The sequence below is a fragment of the Chamaea fasciata genome, unplaced genomic scaffold (genome assembly GCF_029207755.1).
Source record: "Chamaea fasciata isolate MVZ Bird 193981 ecotype frontalis unplaced genomic scaffold, bChaFas1.0.hap1 SCAF_21, whole genome shotgun sequence".
In the NCBI taxonomy this organism is placed as follows: domain Eukaryota; kingdom Metazoa; phylum Chordata; class Aves; order Passeriformes; family Sylviidae; genus Chamaea; species Chamaea fasciata.
The window spans coordinates 9,207,276-9,224,438 of NW_027094106.1; the positions used below are offsets into that span (position 1 = coordinate 9,207,276).

Below are 17,163 nucleotides of genomic sequence, written 5' to 3' on the forward strand. Positions count from 1 at the left end.
GGTGCCTTCTGGAGCTGCACCTCTGCAGGTGAGATCTCACCTGAGAGGGCAGAGGGGCAGGATCCCCCATTTCCTGCTGCCCATGCTGTGGGGTCAGCCCAGGACACAGGACACATCCGGCCTCTCACCCACCAGCGCTCCCAAATCCTTCTCCCTACAGCTGCACTCGAACTCTTGGAGGAGAGTTGGGTTTTTAATCTCTAATTCTTCAGCTGCTAAATTGCATCCACCACTCTCTCCTCTCCCTGAGCTTCCAAGTTTAGGGAAGTGAGCTCAGGGGGTTTCAGCCTCTTGCTTAGAACTACCCAAGTTGTTTCCTATTGGAAATGAGGAACATGGGTGGAGTGAACTTCAGCCAGCAAACGGTGAATTTCCTTTCCTCAGATACCTTTTGTGGTCTTTAGAGGTTTCTTTATGAAATACCCGTTGAAAACTTACAAATTCGGGGTAAATGTTGCCTCCTGCTCAGGCTGCTGCAAGGCCTGTGGTTCTGTGGGAGCTGATTGCATCCTCTTAGTAAGTTTTTAGTAATTCTTAGATGGTTCCCAAGCATGGCAGAAACGTGGTGATTGCTCAAGTGTTGAACGTGCAGGGAGTGAAGCAAGCCTGAGAAAAGAGGATTTAAGAACATAGATGCTTCATAAATAAGAAAAAGTTGATCATCTTAAAGCCAAAAAAACCCCACAACCCCTCAGAAAGTTGAATTATGATTCAGTGAACGTTGGGAATCCTCTGGTTTCTCACTTCTCAGGTGAATCATGTCTGTAAATAGGAGCAGGCTGACAATATTAGCTGCAGTTTTGTCCTGTCAGCGTGTTACTGGAGATTCCAATCAAAGCAGGCAGGAAAGCTGCCAGGGGAGTTTAAATAGATATCATTCCAGCCATGGGGCTGGAGGTCACAGGATAAGCTGGACAAATCCTCCTTTTGAGTGTTAAATATCTTGGTCTAAATGAAAAGACCACTATCAGGCTATTCTGTGTGTAATACATTCTCTTTTCTTGGTGTAGACTGGAACTGAGTCCTCCAAACATTTATTTGGATTATAGATTATATGCCCATATATCTCACAGGTCATAAACCCGAGCTTTATTTCTTGTATTTTAATCAATTCCATCAGTTGTTTTATGGTTTCTAATCAGTTTCTAGTTTTTCCTCCTGTAACACCAAGTTTTTTTAATTTTTTTTTTTTAAATATACATGCCCAGAGAAAGTTGTTGAACTTTCATCCTTGGAGATTTCCAAGCTCTGCCTGGACAAAACCCTCCGGAAGCTGGTTTGAGTTCAGCCTTGACCCAGTTTCAAGCACAAGTGACCTCCTGAGATACTTTCCAACCTGATAGATTCTGTAAAATATTTCTGTTCAGCTCGAATTCTGTAAAGGCTTGCCTTGATGAAGTTCTAAATCTACCTGACAGTGTCTTACAGAAGAAGAAAAAAAAAAAAAAAGGACAAAAATAGAAACTAGGAAGTTGTTCAGTGTGAGATGAAGCATCTCTAATGAAATGTGAAAGTAAAAAAAAAGAAGAGGGGACTACTTTGAATCCTGTTTACTTGACTTGTAACAGTTTCAGGCTTTCTGGCTGCTGGCAGTGTGGCAGGAATGAGTAAAACAACCCTCACCCCTTTGCTCTGCTCGAGGGAACTCGGCCCACTGTCTCCTTTCATAAAATAAGTAAGGCATTCAGCTCTTTAGTCCTCAAAAAAATGAAATCAGATTCCAAAAATGGCCCTCCGAAGGGATGACAAGCCCGTGAGAATGAAAAAGAACATAGCATGAACAAGTAATGTGATGAGGTGAGGCATGAAGTGTCCATTGAATTCTGTAAATTAGGTTTATTGTACCACTCCTGCTTTGAGGTAGGACTGGTCAGGATTTTTCTGTATTTAAAATCCCCAGGTGTCACTAATAGCTGGCATTCAGAAAGTGTCACTATCTTCTGAAAGTTGAGTGCACCTTTGGTCAGGCTGTGAAGTCATACATTGCAATAAATCATTTGGTGTACGGGAGGTCTGGTGAGTCTTGAGCTCTTATGACATCTGCATGACTTAGTTATTAATTATTATTAAAATAATCCTGCTCTGTTCTGGTCCAAGGAGAAGTTATAAGTACTGTGAGCATTCAGAAAGCTGATGGAGGAAGGGTAGGACAAGTGTTGCATTTTCAAACAGAGTTTTTCCTGTCCCCTCCCTTTGGTTATTTCCAAGCCTGATGTAAACCAGAACTGCCCAGTTGGGGTTTTTAGGGTCTCCTACAGGGCTCTTCTTTGCCTGATGGTTTCCTACTTTGAGTTTCTGCATAGAAAAGAAAGTTCTGTGGGTTAATTCTAATTAAGACTTTCAATTCTTAGTCATTTAAAACCAAGTTATTTCTTAATTTGTTCCATTCCTTGAAGCAGGTGCTTTTTTTCTATAAGTTGTACTTAGCCTGAATTATTGTGAATGTCCATGTGATATTTGCAGTATTGAAGAACTACAAAAAGCATCTTTAACATTTAATTTTCATATGAAAAGGTCATTTACATAATGAGACAATGAAGCCTTTGGGCAAAGATGAATGTAGAAGAAAAAAAATCCATTAAGGTAGATTCTGCCTAAGAGTTTGAAAGGGCCTAATTCACCAAACTTTGAATGCTGGATTATTGCTAGCATTTACTGGGATAAAATCCCCTGCTTGCCTAAAAAGAGTGGCAAAACCCTGATGCACATTTTCTTTGGTGATTTCTTCAGGGACACCTTCCCTTTGTTAGTGATGACTCCGTATCTCAGAGGTTGTGTAGCTTTAATGTTTGCAGCTGAGCTGTGTAATAGTAGTTTTCATTTCTTTTTTACATAATGAATTTTAGGGCCTCTGAGAAATGGGGTTTTTATGGGGTTGTATTTACAGCTGAGCAGGGCTGACGTGGTCCCTACAGGTGGGGCTGATTTGGGAAGTGCATCACTTTGAGATGCTGCTGTATTAAACTGGTGTAAAATCCCTTCTGCACTTCTGATTTTTAATGGCTGTAAACTGAGTTCGGGTCATGGTTTGACACTGAATCTCTCTGCATATGGGTTTTATAGTAGTTCACCAAATCTGCTTAAAAACATGTGAGTTATAATCAATCAGAATTTTTCTATGTAGCCTATTAATGAATCCATTAGAATGGCAATTAAAGGAAATGCCTTAATTTTTTTAGTGTATTACTGCCATGTGCCCAAATCCTAGAGATGTGAAACTCTCGGTTTAATAATCTAGAAGTTAAACTAAACCATTTTGCTTATAAAAACACGGTAAGTAACATTTGCAACAGGGCCTTGATTTGGTGTTGAATGAAAGGAGGTGGCTGAGAAAGGTTTGGACAAGGGCTGATCAGGCCGTTTGTAGTGGCCGGTGTATAAATGTTATTTAACGTGGGGCTGGTGCAAGCCCTGAAATAGTTCCTGGCTGAATCCTCGGCTCCCCTGGAGGGCTCAGCTGTCACAGGTAGGGTGACTTGGCAGCTCCCTGTTCTCCAGGGTGTGTAAATCCTCCTTTTCACCCAGGACAAGCCTCTCCCATCCCGTGGAAATGTGCTTTTGAGGTCACCTGAGTGTGTTTGGGGCAGAACAAGGTATTAATGGTGGTGTTGATGAACTGCTCACGTTCCTGTGCCCACCAAGGGGGAGTTCTCTGCAAACCAGGGATGCTCTTGAAAAACCAGCAGGGCCAGCCTTCCCTCGCGGGGGGAATGAGGCTGAGATGGGCAGAAAGAACGTCTGGCTCTGTCAGACACGGGCACTTCTGACTTTCCGAGTGGTTTTAAATAGTCACCGAGACAGTCTGTACCTTCAGGAGAGATGTGACTTCCTCCTGGTCAGCCACAGGCCAGGCGCCGCTTCCAGCCAGCAGCTCCAAGGGCAAGAGGAATCTCTAACATTTATTTGGATGGTTTATTTTTTAAAAATGTTCAAATCCTTTGAAGCTGTCTCACTTTGAGTCTGAATTGGGCCCACGAGCTATGAGAGGCAATGTCACCGGGGCCAAAATAAGAGAGGATTGCATTCTGTGTCAAAACGTCGGCTTCATCCTTTCGAAATAAAACCTGCTACAATCCTTCCTCAAAAGCAGTGATTTTATTCACGTTGTATCTGTCTTTTTGTTAACCGGCCTTTCACTTGTCATCCACTCACAGTTTAATTCCATGTTAAGTATTTAAGATAGAACGGCTGCTTATGTTTCCTTTGTGTTTTGAATGGATGTTCCTTATCTCAAATCTGGTGACAATGGCAGCGCTCAGGGTTTGTGACAGATTCCGGAGCTGAAATATTTTCACAGGGATTTCTGTCTGATGGAAGCTTGCCCTCTGCCAGTTCGAACCTATTGCTACCACTGCAGTTCCTGATGGAGAGTCCTTCTCCGGATTCCTTGTAAGCTCCCTTTGGATGCTGGAGTTGCTCCAAGTGATTAATTTTACTCCATTAGTTTGCAGAATTTGTTCTTTTAAAATTCTGAGACCTTGAATGAAATTTAAAAAAAAAAAAAAAAAGTGGAAGAAACACAGAGCCCTAAACAGAACAGGAAGTACCAGATTGAATAAGTCTGTGGATGTGGGGGGAAAAAAGAACTGAAAGTATTGGGATAGTAATTATGAGAACTTGAGTTTTGCAGATTGAATTTGTTCTAAAAATGAACTTGAATGTGGCATCATGAATGTATTTTGGGCTGAAGAAGCACTTCTTTTCAATCCCTGTTTCTAGCTGTTAGGTATTATCCAGAAGCAAAATCTTACTCTGGAAATTTCCTGGTCTTGTCAAGATTTCTAGCACGTTTTCCCTCGTGATGTGATTCAGTTAAAGCCTGGGTTTTCGTTTAAAAATTGAAAAAAGTGGGTTTGCACTTTGTGCAGCTGAAACTGGAGTGCTTTGGGATGAATGAGCAGCAGTTGGTGCAGTCAGGGCAGCCTGGTCTGGGTTGTGCCAGGATTTTAGGGAGGGTTGTTATCAGTGGAAGAGTAATGTGAGCACTTCTTGCTCCATTTTCCAATCCTGCAGCTAACAACATGATTTGTCTTTGCCTGAAGAATTATAATTGATCTTTTTGCCATTAACCAATTCCCCACTCTTTTCTTTGCCTGCAATTCGGCGTTGTCTCCTGATCACCTTGGTGAAAGAATTGTGAAGTGTGTTGTGAGAACTAAGGTTGTTTTGTTTTTTAAATAAGGAGGAGATTGCAACGTTGGTAGGGCAGAGCAGGAAGAAAGCACAGAACACAGGGTAAATATCTGCAGAGGCCACAGCCTTACAGGGATAGAGGTTAAGGAGCAGAATAGAAGATATTTGATAAATATAGAATCAGAAAATGTTCGTAATTTATTATGTAAATGTGCTGCTGCTAATAGAGACCGTAATGTCCTTGAGGATATCTCGGGAGTCTCTCCAGGGATTCAGGGAGAGATTCCAGCTGCTGCCTCCAGTTCAGGGCACTGGGGCTCTTTGGTATAAAGTCATTGTGACACCTTTTGTGTTTCTCTGGGACAATGGGCGCTGTGTTCACATGAATCTCTGGAATTGCAGTCATCCCATCCATCTGAGCTGCTCAGTGCAATGGCTGGAGCTGCTTTCCCATGCAGCTGTTCCAGGGTGGATCTGAATATGCTGTTTCATCCTTCCCTATGGAGGGCCTTAGGAATAATGTGCATCTTAGTGCTGAATATCTTCCGTCAGAAATCCTGTAGTGTAAAAACTAGCGCGGCTTCTTTCAGGAGAACCCTAAATGTGAATCCTGGGAGTGTTAATTGAGGATTCTCTTAACGGGAGATGCAGCAGTGGAGTTTGGAAAATGTAATGCTAATTGTTTGCTATTGTCTGGTAAAAAAATAAAGCTCTGATTCAGTTCTTGGTGTTCTACCAAACATGTAATGGGGTCCCAGAACTAAGCATGTGGTGGTTTTAATTTTATTTTATTTTATTTCTTCACTCCCCAGCCCAGTGTCTGTATCTGTGACTGTGCTGGTGTTTTTCAGCCTTTCACAGGTTGTGTGTCAAGCTCGTCACTGTGCGTTTGTAACGGTGCGACAGAAATTTGGGACCTGACACTAAAATACTCCCTTGACATCTGAGTTTGAGATGAGATTTTCGACAGGCAGAGAGCCTTTTCTTGGCCATGTGAACACACACGTGTGGAGAGTTTGTGCCAGAACACTTGACTTGCAAGTGAGTCAGGTTTTTCCTCTGACTTTAGAAATGAGGATGTAGCGAGGTATAAATATTATCTGAATCTTTTATTATTGGTGTCACAGGGTGTAAGTACTGTGCTTTACAAGAGTTGGCTCTTTCAGCTGCCAGAGGCCGACACTGGAGTGAAGACTGGATCAAAACTATGCCAGCAATCCCAAATTAGAGCTCCTTCCTTGCCTCTCATCCTCACTGAAGGTGATGGGAAACTGCCTTCCTACGGAGAAGTTGTAGTTCTGTTTAGCTTTCAGGCTTAGAATGTAATTTTTTATTTAAAGAACAATTCATATTACAGCTGCATTTAGTATCTTTGGCACTGTTGGGAGACGGGATATGAAATATTTGTTATGTTACAATTTATTTTGTAGCACGGCCCTTATGTGGTGTTTGCCTTTACAGAGTTGGCACTTGCCTTTCATTTTAACAGGGTGTTTATTTCTTGGAAATGAGTTCTGTATTGTAATTTTGTGGATCTTAACAAGCATAAACGTCTCCATGATTTTCCTGGCGGCAATAAAGCAGAAGCAGCTTTTTTGAATTGTGACAGAAGCTGCTCTGCTCACCTACAACAACACAAACTCTCAGTGTGTTTGCCAGGAAAACTGATGAAGGGACAGCTCAGAAAAGCGGAGTTTAGCTTCTAATCTAAACAGGACTAAACATTAATTCTAGATGCTGGAAAGATTTGAGAGCTAAAGCATTCACCTGGGAAATCATGGACAAGCCACAGCTCTGAAGGTGCATCAGAGGAAAACAGCAGCGGAAAGGGAAACCAAATATGGGGAGCTCAGGTGAGGATGGACATCCCAGACTCCAGGTTATTTTTTAGTCCATGTTCTCTTCTGGATGAAACCATTTAAAAACCATTTTTAAACCATTTAAAACTTGTCTCCCTTTTGCCCCTTTTCCCAGGCAGCAGAGGACATTCCCATGGGTGGCAAAGGTGCCATCCTGGGATGATGGAATTGCCCCTGGAGAATGAGTTTACCAATGCTTCACTTGATAGCAGAAATCACTTTTTGTCCCTAATATATGATATTGCAGTTTATTGTGCTTCGATTTGCAGTTGTAAGAACGGTGAAGTAGATTTTGGAGATGTGCAAAGTTTGGTGAATTTTCAGGTTCTTTCAGGTTTATCCCGTGGCTGATGTGGTTGGACCAGGGAGCTCCTTTAATTCCTGAGGATCTACAATACAGCCAATAAGACTTCCATGCTCAGATAGTGGGAGGATTATTTCACTGTGGTTGTTGTTATTATTAGTAGTAGTATTATTATTATTATTATTTTACTGGCTGTTATGTACCAGTTCCTTTCCACACTGGGCTTACTGGGAGAGTTAATCCAAACAGCAGCTGATGGAGATAGAGAGGGATAAAACAGGCTGGGAATGCTGCCATTCTTTTGGGGATGGGCACTGTGAGGAGTAAGCTCTTTGAAGATTAAAAGCATCACATAAATGCTAAGTATTCGTGTTCGAGAAAATTGGCAAATCCCATTGCAATGGCTCAATCTCCTCGCACTCCCCGCGCAGGAGATGTTAAACCTTTGATATGCATTAGGGGAAGGGCTGATAGAACCGGGGGAAGCTTTATCCACAGGAGGAGCCACCGCTACCAAAACCAAAGAACAGGTAGGAGGAAAAAAAAAAATGCAGCTGGATTGAATAATTCCATTTTTATAAAATACTTAAACCGTGGTGTTGTTATCCTTTAATTCCTGTTGCTGGTAAATGTGGTGTGAAGCCTTTGTGGAGCTGCCCTGTGTAAATTGAGTGGGGCCATTTCTGATATTCCACTTAGGAAAGATTCCTTCGGAGTGCATTCATTTCTCCATTAGGGAAGGCAGGAATTTTTAGCCTGCGTTTTCTCCCCAAAATATTCCCAAATGGATTCCTTTTTAACGAGGGTGTGTGGGTGTGGAGGTTGACTTTTTAGTCAGAGCTGGTTCATTTATCTCAATTGCATTTTGCACTTGCTTCCTCCAATCTGGGGTTGTTCCCAAACACACTTTACTTTCACTTGCACATTTTACCTCTTTGAAGCTTTTTAGTAATTGCTTTGGTTCTTGACAACTTCATAACCACAGCCATTAAGTCACAATAAAGACTAATGAAAAAAGTAATAAAATTTCCATGTATAACTAGGATGAAGATTCCTAAGGGAAATATTGAGCGAGTGATTACAGGGAAGATAATTGTCTGGTTAGAGAATTATATGCCCTGTGAGTTTGATATTGAACCTCTAAAATTGTCACTTAAAAATCAAAATATTAGAATTATAAAAAGAAACCAAAAACAAACCTGAGCTGGAAGTGAGGAAGAACTTGAGACAGGTGAATCTTTCTTGCTTTCTGAAGGATGAGCAAGTTGTCAGTTTTATTAGAATTCAGGTTTGGTTATTTTTAGTAAAGAGTGAATGTGATGTTATGCTGATGGTTGCAAATTGCTGCTTGCTTTGTGTACTTGTGATGTGCAGGGCTGGTGGGATTTTGTTTTTTAAGGCGCTGACTTAGCAAGCTGCTTTTCACTCAGTAGTGTGATTGGAAATTCAGATTTTGGGGTGTGTTTGGAGAGTGTTGGGGGCATTTTGATACTTCCATTTCTGGGGGAAATTACCAATACTTGAGTCAGATGGGCTGGAAAGGTTGTTGGCCCTTCACCTTGACTGACCTTTTAATCCTGTGTTTTCTCTTCCTGCTTCTGCAATACTTTGTTTCCTGTTTTGACTTTCAGCATCGTCAATACCTCATGGTTTTCTCCCTTGGTTGGGCTGCTTTGGGGTTTGTGCTGGGAACCTGTAAACCAGAACAAATCCTTTATTTTCACGTAGTCAAATAGAGTATTTCAGCCTTTTGGGACAAAGATCAGCTTTTTGGTGTGGTTACTGCTGCTCCTCCTAATGGCAGAGTTTTTGTGGTTCTGGAAGTCTTTCTGTGTCCAATTAGTTCTGCCTGATGTTAATTGGTCAGTTTATAGTAGCCAGGAGAGATTAATTCCACCTTCCCCTCAGTTAAACACTTGGAGTTCTGCCCTTTTCACTGATTAAATCAGCTTTTTAGTAGTAGCTTTTACACAATATCTCAGCTCATTTGTCTCACGTGCGGCTGATGCAGGCTGGAATTTATATTTATATCCATTTCAGTGCTGAGACGAGACAGAGAGAGGTGAAGTGCCTCTGGCCTGGATGTCTCAGGCAGGATTAAGAGTTCAAACGTTTTTGTTTGTCACCTTTGCTCCCCCAGACAAGTGGCTGCTTTGGAAAGCTGTGGCTTGGGGCTCAGCCTCTGTTCCTTGGCATTTTACATCAGTGTGCCTTAGTTTTGAAGGATGACGGGAAAAGCCTTGTAAGGTGGCTGGCCTAACTTTGCAAATAAATATTAAACAGGAATTTTAAATGCATGGATTGTGTTTGCTCTTGATGCATAGATCCCAGGTAAGGTGTATAATAATTTTTATCTAAGCTGTAATAACTCCACTAGGCCTGACCAACCCTTCCTTTTAACCTTTAAACAGAGACTGTAGTGTGTGGCAGTTCTTATACTCCTTGTGTTCAGTACTTACATCATCAAAACCAGATAGCATTAAGGAGGATTTTAAGTTCCTTCTCACAGTGTTTGAATAAAACACTTTATTTGAGGTAATTTTTGCAAACCTTAGCTCAGATTCAGAGGCCTCTGAAGAAGAATCACACAATATGCCGTGTAGGTGCTTTGATTAGTGAGGAATCGGCTTTGATGTAACCGTTTTCTCCTCTCTCCTTTTCCAAAACAGGACGTGAACAAGCAAAAACATCAACATTACTTGTATTTAGCCATGCACTTATATTTTTATGATGGCTCTTAATAATTTTCACTCGCAGCCTGGTAACAGCACAGCAGCTTTTGCTGAGGCAGGTGTTTGCTGCCCACTTTTTGTTGTCAAAAATTGGCCTTAAAGTGTGATTTTTGAAGGGGACAGAAGTGATACCACACCCCAAACCCTACATTGCTCACAGGGTATTTTAGAACCTTCCCAGATAGGGCTACAGGATGTGGAAAGAAAAAAAAAAAAAGCCTCAAGTGAATGGCGATGCTGAAATGAACGGAGAATGTGGCAGCGAAACTTGCCGAGCTCCGCTGGAAGGGTGGATTTCCTCCAGCTTTGTTGGAAGTTTTGTCGGGGTGACAAAACAAGGTTGAAGTCTAGAGCTGGACTTGCATAGTTCTGAGTTTCAGGCACGGTTTTAGTCCAAAAGGAGAACTCCAGGATGACTTGGTGACAAATATGTGACAGCAGAGCAGAACGAGGTGGTTTCCTGCACCGGCCGCTTTTGGAAGGCACCACACATTTCATTACCTGGATAGATGGGAATTCAAACAGAAAAAGTGAAATAGCACATCCACAGAAACAGCCTGGAGTTTAGGTAACACTGGGAAACTGAAAATACCCTCGGCAGTTGGGGAGCTGAAGGTTTGTTACAATTACTTTAAGCCGGGTGACATTTTTAGCTGAGGTTGCGTGGTTTCATTTAAACTTTATTAAACAAACTGGAGCTGGAATATTCCCTGGAGAGTTGGATGCAGCACTAATCTCCTGTTAAACTGTCTGCAGCTTTCCTGGAAACCCTCCAGCTGAGGTGGCGCAGGAGCTTTGTGTTAGCAGGGTTGACACGGACACAGTGACAGCGTCTGGGACTCCGTTGTTTGTGGTTTTTGGAAGTGGGCAGATAGATTTTTGAAGAATTATCACACAATATCTAATTACCGAAGCTCGGGTTTGTTACCTTGAATCAGTCAAAGGGTCACCTGTGTGGTCTCAAGGTGTAAAGAATTAAATGTGAGTTGCCAATTCCCTGCAGTAATACTGAGGTTGTGGCACCTGTTGTTGGCAGGTGGGATGTGAAGAGTTTTTTCTGTTTTGCTGCGTTCACTGCCACAAACTCATCCTGGGAAGTTGTCAGTGTCTGTTCTCCCCTGTCAGGCTGTGAATACAACAAGGGTGCAGCCCGTAGTGTGGTGTCTGTCTGCTGTGCCTAATGACAGCAGCTTGTCAATGCTCTTCTCAGAGGTGTTCGTAGACAACTGGCTCCTGGAGGTGTTTGGGGAATCTGTGCCTTTGGAAAAAGTGAATATTCCTAATGAAAGGACTTCAGTCAGTGCAGGAAACAGGTTTGTCAACCACACCGGTGTCTAAAGGCAGGATGAAAAACCTCTCTGTGTTCTGTGGTGCTTTTCCTGTGTGCTGGGCTTGTGGAACTGAGAGGGAAAAAAGGCAGCTTCTGGGGATGAGAGCGTTCTAATTTCTAATATTATTATAGTAATAGATGTATTGCTTCTAGAAACGTTCCTTTAATAATTGAAGACTTAGTTTTATTTCCTCTCAACATGCCATCGTGTTCTATCTCTGTTGAATAATTGGTGCTTTGGTGCTGGGATTTTGTATTCAAATATTTTGCCTTCCAGACTCGTAGTAAACATTGATAATATCTTTGATTTATGCTCTGCTCATTTCAGTTGTGCTTTCATGTGCATGGATCTAAATGTATAATGAACTTATCTTTACAAAGCTTTGCCGATGATTTTAAATGGCCAGCATCAGTCATTTTAATGGCTCCTGGGGAAGGAATGGAAGTAATTACCTTTCCTGTTCTTCCCTGACCTTTTTTGTCGTTTCTGCATGCAAACAATAACACCGAGTGGGCTCTGGCAATAATAACTTGCGTTTGAAATGTAATATGGATTGGCAGAATCAACTTATCACTCCTGTTAAATCCCCTGATAGTGCGGCTCTTTTTGAAGGTCTTGGGAGAATTGCTGGACAAGTCTTGTTCCCAACCTTCCCCTCACCTTGGCTGGCACTCCAGTCACTCCCACGGGTTGTGGGAGATGCTTTTGTATGGGATTTTCCTACTCCTGGAGGAGTGTTTGGGATTTTCCTGCTCCTGAGCCCTGCCTGGAGTGCACACTGGGCAGTCAGTGGTGCTGTAAGCATCGGCTTAGCAAGTGCTGGGTTTGTGTAGAGACTTTTGCCAAAAGCCCCAAACCAGGTTGGATTAAATGGTAGGGAGATCAAAAATATGACAGAGGGGGAGAAGAAACCAGAGCACAGAGTTTATTTTAGTTGAAGATGTGCAGGCATATAAAAACTGCAAAAAATGAGAATATTTGCATCCCGGAACTGCCGTTGGATTTAGTCTAGGATCCAGGTGGTTTGCTTTGCTTTGCCAAAATTACAAAGCCAGTAGTTTCCCCTTTCCCTGATCCCTGAGCAATCCCAGCACTCATTAAATGTGGGGAGTTGTCCCTGCTGGCTGAAGATTTGCTGTGCTGGAAGGTGACAGGAGGTGAAGCACTTCTCTTCATTTCCTCCTTGTCTGGGTGTTCATTAAAGCGTCACCTGTAAAGGCACACGGTGACTCTGGGTGGATGGTAGTGTGAAATAATGGAATTTAAACACCTTGTGAGGCAGGTGACAGTATGAGATCAACATTCTTCTGCCATGTAATTAAAGCAGGCGCGTTTTAGTAGAACAAGATGTGTGCTAATGATAATCACCGCTGTGCTAATTGATAGCTCTGGTGCTGGGTGGGTCACACTTGAGGGTTATCTCTTAGATACTTGGATTTTTTTTTTTTCTTTATGGTCAGAAGTACCCAGAATCTGTAATAAAATTTGAGAGGAAGCATAACCCAATTTCTGTTTTTACACAATTGTTAAGTGGAGCCAACGTCTGTTTCAGTGTTGACTCGGATTAAAATTAGGGAGGAATGTTTTAATGTGATTTACTTCTGCGGATTGATTTTTTTGCTTTTGATGAATGTATTAACTGAAGAAGTAGATGTTTTACTGAGTGCTGGATTAAGCCCTCGAGTGCTCTGTTTTATTTGGGCTGACAAAAAGCTGGCCAAGCCTTGGGCCACGGCAGTGTTGTTTCTGTCTGGCTTGTGGTGGCAGAGTAAGGAAAATGCCTTGCTATAAATACAGTGACACAGCTCCCGTGTGCGGCATCGTTTCCCTGCGCTCCTGCATGGCACTTTCCTTTTTCTGCACCACTCAGGAACTTCCAGGGAATGCTGTGCCGTTCCCTGCAGCTTGGCTTCGGACAGAGGGCTTGTTTTGTTCCACGACATCCTTCCCTTCTCAAACACTTTCTTAGAAAGTTGCTCCCTGCTTGTAAAATCTGCAGGCAGCTCTTTCCGGGGAGCTCCCAGGCCGGGATGAGCAGGGTGTCATCACGTTTTCCACCTTTACAGTTGTGAACAAGTTTGAACAGGTGTAGCTGGCAAGCAGATTTTGCCTGTGCAAGGGAGTCTTGGGTGAAGAATTACATGTAGTCCAACATTTTATTCCTGTTAGATCACACCTCGCTGCACTGTCTCCTGAACTTGTAGTGGTGATAAAGTGTTTGTTTTAATACAGAAAAGCAGGCTGCTTAATAGATGAAACTGCTTGAAAGATGCTGTTGGAGCTGCTTTTGATAATACTCACCACTGTTGGTTGCAGATAATTTCCCTGGCTTACAGGCAATGCAAAATTGATCCTAAAGCTGCCTTATTTTCCTTTGTGTGACAAGAATGGTGCTGAATTTAGAACAAATGACAATCCACTATTGTAGTCAGAAAAGTTAGGCAGTGAGCTGTTGTTCACAGTGATGGTAACCACGGGTCTGCTTCCCTTCTGTCTTTTCCAGCAAGATTGGATTATTAGATCTCATTTTCCCCAGTCACATTTTCTTTAGGGGAAATCATGCATTTAATTCCTTCGTGTCTTTTTTTTATTGCAAAGGTAAACGTAAGGAGGGTTTTGAGATTCCTTAAGACATTACCTTTCTGTAACATCTTTATTGACCAAATATTTTTTTTTTCTTTCCTCTGTTCTCAGTTACAGACATAGAACTGAAGAGGCTCAAAGATGCTTTCAAGAGAACTTGTGGCCTCTCCTATTATATGACCCAGCAGTGCTTCATCAGGGAAGTTCTGGGTGATGGGGTCCCTCCCAAAGTTGCTGAGGTGAGCTGTGGACTTGCTGTTGGGCAATTAAAAGATTGGGAATAACAAGACCATATTATCAGATTTTATTTACCCCAGAGATGGCACTTGCCGTTGGTTCCTTTGAGATTCCATTGGCTGTTGCTTTCTTTTCTAAAGATGAGCCTTTACAAGCTCTTAAAAATAAATTTGTTCATAACAAATGTAGAAATGAGCTGAAAAATACCCGGAATCAAAATCTCCAACCTGGATATAAACATACATCTAAAAAAACAGGTAATACAACCTTACACACGTGCATGTTTACAAAGTCATTTTCTTTTATGGAGTTACCCCTTTCCTGAGAGAGATATCAAAATATTATTGATAGGGAGACCAGAGATTAGGCAGACCTTTCAAATGATCTCTTGCTCCATGTCATTTCTAGTCACAGCTTCTATTTTGGGCATCCTCAGAGCTGTTGACCTCAGAGGCAGCGTGCAAGTCTCCAGTTTTATTTAGATAATGTGAGTGCTGAAGTGTTGCATTGCTGAAGGTTTTACACTCTGGCAGGGTTCCTTCTCCTGGCCTTAATCTTTTCTCCATTCTTTTTTTTCCCCCTCCTGTTTTTCCTAAGTGTTGGCAAAGAGGATGATACTACTTTACTTCTGTAAACAGTTGGCTTTTTATGTGGGTGTTGAAGGCTTAGCAGGAAAATTTGCAGTGGAAAAGGAGGGGTCTGATTTGCCCAGAGCTTAAAGCCTGTCTTCAGTATGAATTTTTGAGTGTTTTCTGGATGCTGTGAGAGTTGGTAAACCCCTAAGATTAAACAAAAAAAAGTGTGTTCCACAATGTATGATCAGCTTGAAGTAGCATAAAATATTGAGAATTTTACGTTCTGTGTTAACTTGTACTTTTATATCCCTTTTAAGGGTTAAATTACTGATTTGGTCACAGACAGAGATTCTGGGCTTACGACTGTCTGCTGGCTGGTCTTTATTTTATTTTTTTAAAAAATCTGTCCTTACAGACACAATTTTGGTGATGATGATCTCTCTTAACACTCATGATGGTTATGGAGCAGTTCTTGGTTTCCAGGTGGTGAAATAAAATTAATGGAAGACTCCTAATTGGTTTTTGATGGTTTCTCATCAGAACTCATCTCAAAATTTGAGCACAAATTATGATGTACTTGTAGCATTCATACTCAGGCAGTGCACTATCAAATCTGTGAGCTTGAAAACTGTAAATTGGGCCATAATTGGCATTTGAGTCAAGGGATGCTTTGTAATTCCTGGCTCCAGGATGGGGAGAGGCAGGCAAAGTCATTAGGCAGCTAAAAACCCCGAGTTTTCAACCTTTCAGTCACTAAAACAGATCATTTGGAGCCTCAGGTTGCTGGGCTGTGTGCTCTGCATGTTGTGAATAATGGGTTTTCATCTCTCAGGAGTAAGAGGCCTTCAGGAATTTGTAAAAAATTAAAAACACAGGAATTTTAAATGGGACATAAAACAGAGAAGTGAAACCAGTGGAATTTCTGTCCAGCGGTTTGGGCGATTGTCCTGAACACAGAACATTTTTAACTTGTTCAGGACAGTCATGATCTGGGAGGATCTCTTGGGAGGATGGAGTTGAAGATATTAATGAAAGGAAATTCAGAGATGTGTCTGTGTTGTTAAACTGCAGGAAAAGCTGCTCAGGTGGTGGGAAGCCTGTGCACAGCTTTGCTTTCTGAATCTCGTAATACTCTTCACTTGCCCATGAAGCAGAACATGTCAGGCTTAAATTTGGTATGAAAAGAATACTGTGTGCTGTCTAATGATAGTAAATTTTACATCCTGAAACGCAGATTGCTGTGATTCTGCCTGGGCGTGGCTGTTTTAAGTAAAGCTGCAACAGCATGAAGTAATTTTGGAAAACACAAAACTGCATCACATCTTGATGGTGCGTGTTATTAGAAGTTTCCCAAATGCCACACCAACGTGAAAAAAACGTGGAGTTCCTTGCTTAGAAATGTGTTACATGACTAGTCAGAGTTTATAAACTCTTCCCAAGGAATGATTAAGCAGCTAAACTCCAAGCAATGCCAGCTGCCCGTGGTTGTAGTTACACATATTAAATACTGATCCATGGGAATCCCTTTCCTCTGTTTCTCTCATGAGCAATCCTTGTGTCGTGTTGAAATAATGTATTAATGTAATATTTGCTGCTCGTCTGCCATGGCAGCTGAGATGTACAAAGTTCAGCTGAAGTGAGAGGATATTTTAGCTGCATCTTTCCAAAAGGTAAAATGATTCCAGTGGGACATGAAGGTAAATTGCTCACGTGGGCAGTGTAGCCTTGAAGGCATCTGGTGAAGACAGGAGGATTAGACATCAGAAGTGTGGAATTCAAATCTCTGCCTCGAAGCCTCTACAATTGTTGTGTCCAAATAAAGCACAAAATTCAGTTTTAATAATTCAGCCCTCCAAGCATTTGTCAATGGATTAAAGCTTAGTAACAGGAGAGGCTGATCTGAGCCCCCGGTGGAAATTCAAGGATTTGGGGAACGTCGTGTCTCCGAGTGGGATGGTCAGGATGTGTGGAGAATGAGATCCCGCAGACAGATTTTAGTGGTCCAAAGGGATGGATGGATGGACAGAGAGGATTTCTGCAGGTCACACAGCACCGTTGAGGTGTGAGCAGCCAGGCTGCAGGAGCAGCTGTAAATCTGGTGTAGCCACTCTGATTTAGGTGTTCCCTTATCACCTTCCTTCCACCACAGCCCTGTGTGGCTTGGCCAGCTCTGACCTTGCCAGGCCCGGGACTGATTTTGTTTGGGCACTCCCAGTCCTGGCTTAGTTTGGACTTGTGTTTCACCAAGTAAAGGCTGTTTGTCGGTACCAGAAGAGCTACAGGAGGGGATCACAATTAATAATTGAAGTGTGTTTAGCTGAATGTGAGGTGGTGAGCCTAAAAACCACGTAAGGTAGAGCCTCAGTATAAGCTGCTGGTTTTACTGCCGACATCTCTGTTTGCCCTGAT

General features: G+C 42.1%; 1 protein-coding gene across 3 annotated transcripts in view; it reads left to right on the forward strand.

Moving 5' to 3' along the window:
- Positions 1–17,163, forward strand: part of USP32 (ubiquitin specific peptidase 32) — a 61,464-nt gene that overhangs the window by 5,223 nt on the left and 39,078 nt on the right. For all 3 annotated transcript variants that reach the window (XM_066201919.1, XM_066201920.1, XM_066201921.1), the window contains exon 2: positions 14,054–14,181. In XM_066201919.1, coding sequence (XP_066058016.1) covers positions 14,054–14,181 — 128 coding nt within the window. The remainder of the gene's footprint in view (positions 1–14,053; positions 14,182–17,163) is intronic.